The 1,623-nt window shown below is 55.0% G+C and overlaps 1 protein-coding gene across 1 annotated transcript in view; it reads left to right on the top strand.

Annotated features, from left to right (window-relative positions):
* Positions 1–1,623, top strand: part of EDC4 (enhancer of mRNA decapping 4) — a gene marked incomplete at both ends in the record, with an annotated part of 25,652 nt that overhangs the window by 22,691 nt on the left and 1,338 nt on the right. Inside the window, 2 exons of the mRNA XM_010131367.1 lie at positions 687–842; positions 1,508–1,575. Coding sequence (XP_010129669.1) covers positions 687–842; positions 1,508–1,575 — 224 coding nt within the window. The remainder of the gene's footprint in view (positions 1–686; positions 843–1,507; positions 1,576–1,623) is intronic.

Here is a 1,623-nt window from a genome sequence, read left to right as displayed (position 1 = left end):
GCTCCGTGTCCCTGCTGGCCGGGGGACCCCCGAGCTGGCCCCAGCCCTGCAGGGGGGTCTCCCCAGAGCAGAGCGGGGCAGAGGGGCAGGATCCCCTCCCTCCCCCTGCTGCCCACGCTGCTGGGGATGAGCCCAGCACATGGCGGGCAAAGTAGTCCTGGAATTTTGTCTTTAACCACCTGGCTGATACTGTCATAGCTAGTTCAGATCACTTTCTGCTGAAGTTCGCAGTCTGGAGCTATATTGTCATATCAGAGTAATTTTTCCCTATCTGCACTGAATTTTGTCAGCATCTGAACTGTTGTTTGCTCTTTACGGATACTGGGCTGCTTGGTTTCTGTAGTGGTTTTGACTGGGATGGAGTTAACTTTCATCCTAGCCGCTGTGTGGGGCTGAGCTGCCTACAGGGGCAGCTGCGTTAACCCATGGTGTGTGGGGAACGCTACTGCTGACCTTCTTTTAGCTGTTGGGCTTTTCTACCACACCTTCCAGAGCTCCTCTGTCACCCCCACCGTTTGTCTCAGAGCACCCTGTTGGGAGGAACTCACCAGCAAAGTCATTAGAGTCCTCAGAATTGGTCTCATTCACCCTCTGGAGGTGAGGCCAGTGCCCACCTTCATGGACAGGAGTGCGGAGGGCAGAGCAGAAATCCGTGGTCTGTGCTCCTTAACGTGCCTCCTTGTTAGAGAGAAGACTAGATCGAGCACTGACAGAGGGACAGCAGCTCAACGGGCAGCTCCAGGAGCATCTGTCTCAGCAGCTCTCTCAGTCCCTTTCCACGGCGGTGTGTAACCGTCTGGAGAGGACCGTTCGCGAGGAGATGAAGAAGACCATACCCCAGTGTGAGTGTTTGAAGGTTTGGGTGGTGGATCCCTGCAGGCATTGAAATACGCTGCGTCGTAGTGGTGGCACCCGTGGAGCAGCAGTTAGGTTGTGGCCCCCTCTGTCACCTGAGGAGCTGTGGCTTGGCGGAGTACGAGGCCTCCAGAGCAGATGCCTTTCCAGAGAGCTTGGTCTATAATCCATAAAGCTTCTGGAGTCTGTCTGATGGAGGAAAGCAAAAGAGGCCAACGAGTCTGGAAGTGTTGAGGCTTAACTGGCGCAGGCTTAAACTTATCTTTTCCCTTCCCTTGCCCTTAAGCTCAGCTGCCCTGGCACCATCCCCGTAAGGAAGCGTTGGGAGATGTGCTTTTGGGAAAGCTGCCTGCAGCCCTCAGTGTCCACTGGTAGCAGGCCTGCCCGCTGCTCTAGATCAGGTCAGCTCTGACTGTGTCGGGACGTATCTTGAAAGCCATCAAGGCTGGAGATGCCACAGCCTCTCTGGTGACTTCCAAAGCTGTTCCTAGCAAAAGGTTTCTCCTAATGCCCAGCCTTAGCCAGAGATCATGGCTGTTGCACCTCGCTGGGTCATTTACAAGAGGAGTTTGACTCCATTTTCTTTTTGGGGTTTTGAAGTGTGACTTCAGGCTTAAAGCCGCAGCTCAGACCCTGTTTGTGTTGTGCCCAGGCATCTCCAAGAGCTTGGACCCCGTCGCTGGCCAGCTGAGTAACACCATTGCGGCCAAGCTCACTGCTGTGGAGGGCTCGCTGAAAGAGAGCATCACCAAGCTGGGGAAACCAAAG

The sequence above is a fragment of the Buceros rhinoceros genome, unplaced genomic scaffold (genome assembly GCF_000710305.1).
Source record: "Buceros rhinoceros silvestris isolate BGI_N320 unplaced genomic scaffold, ASM71030v1 scaffold392, whole genome shotgun sequence".
Classification (NCBI taxonomy): Eukaryota; Metazoa; Chordata; class Aves; order Bucerotiformes; family Bucerotidae; genus Buceros; species Buceros rhinoceros.
This window is presented reverse-complemented; position numbering and strand designations above follow the sequence as displayed.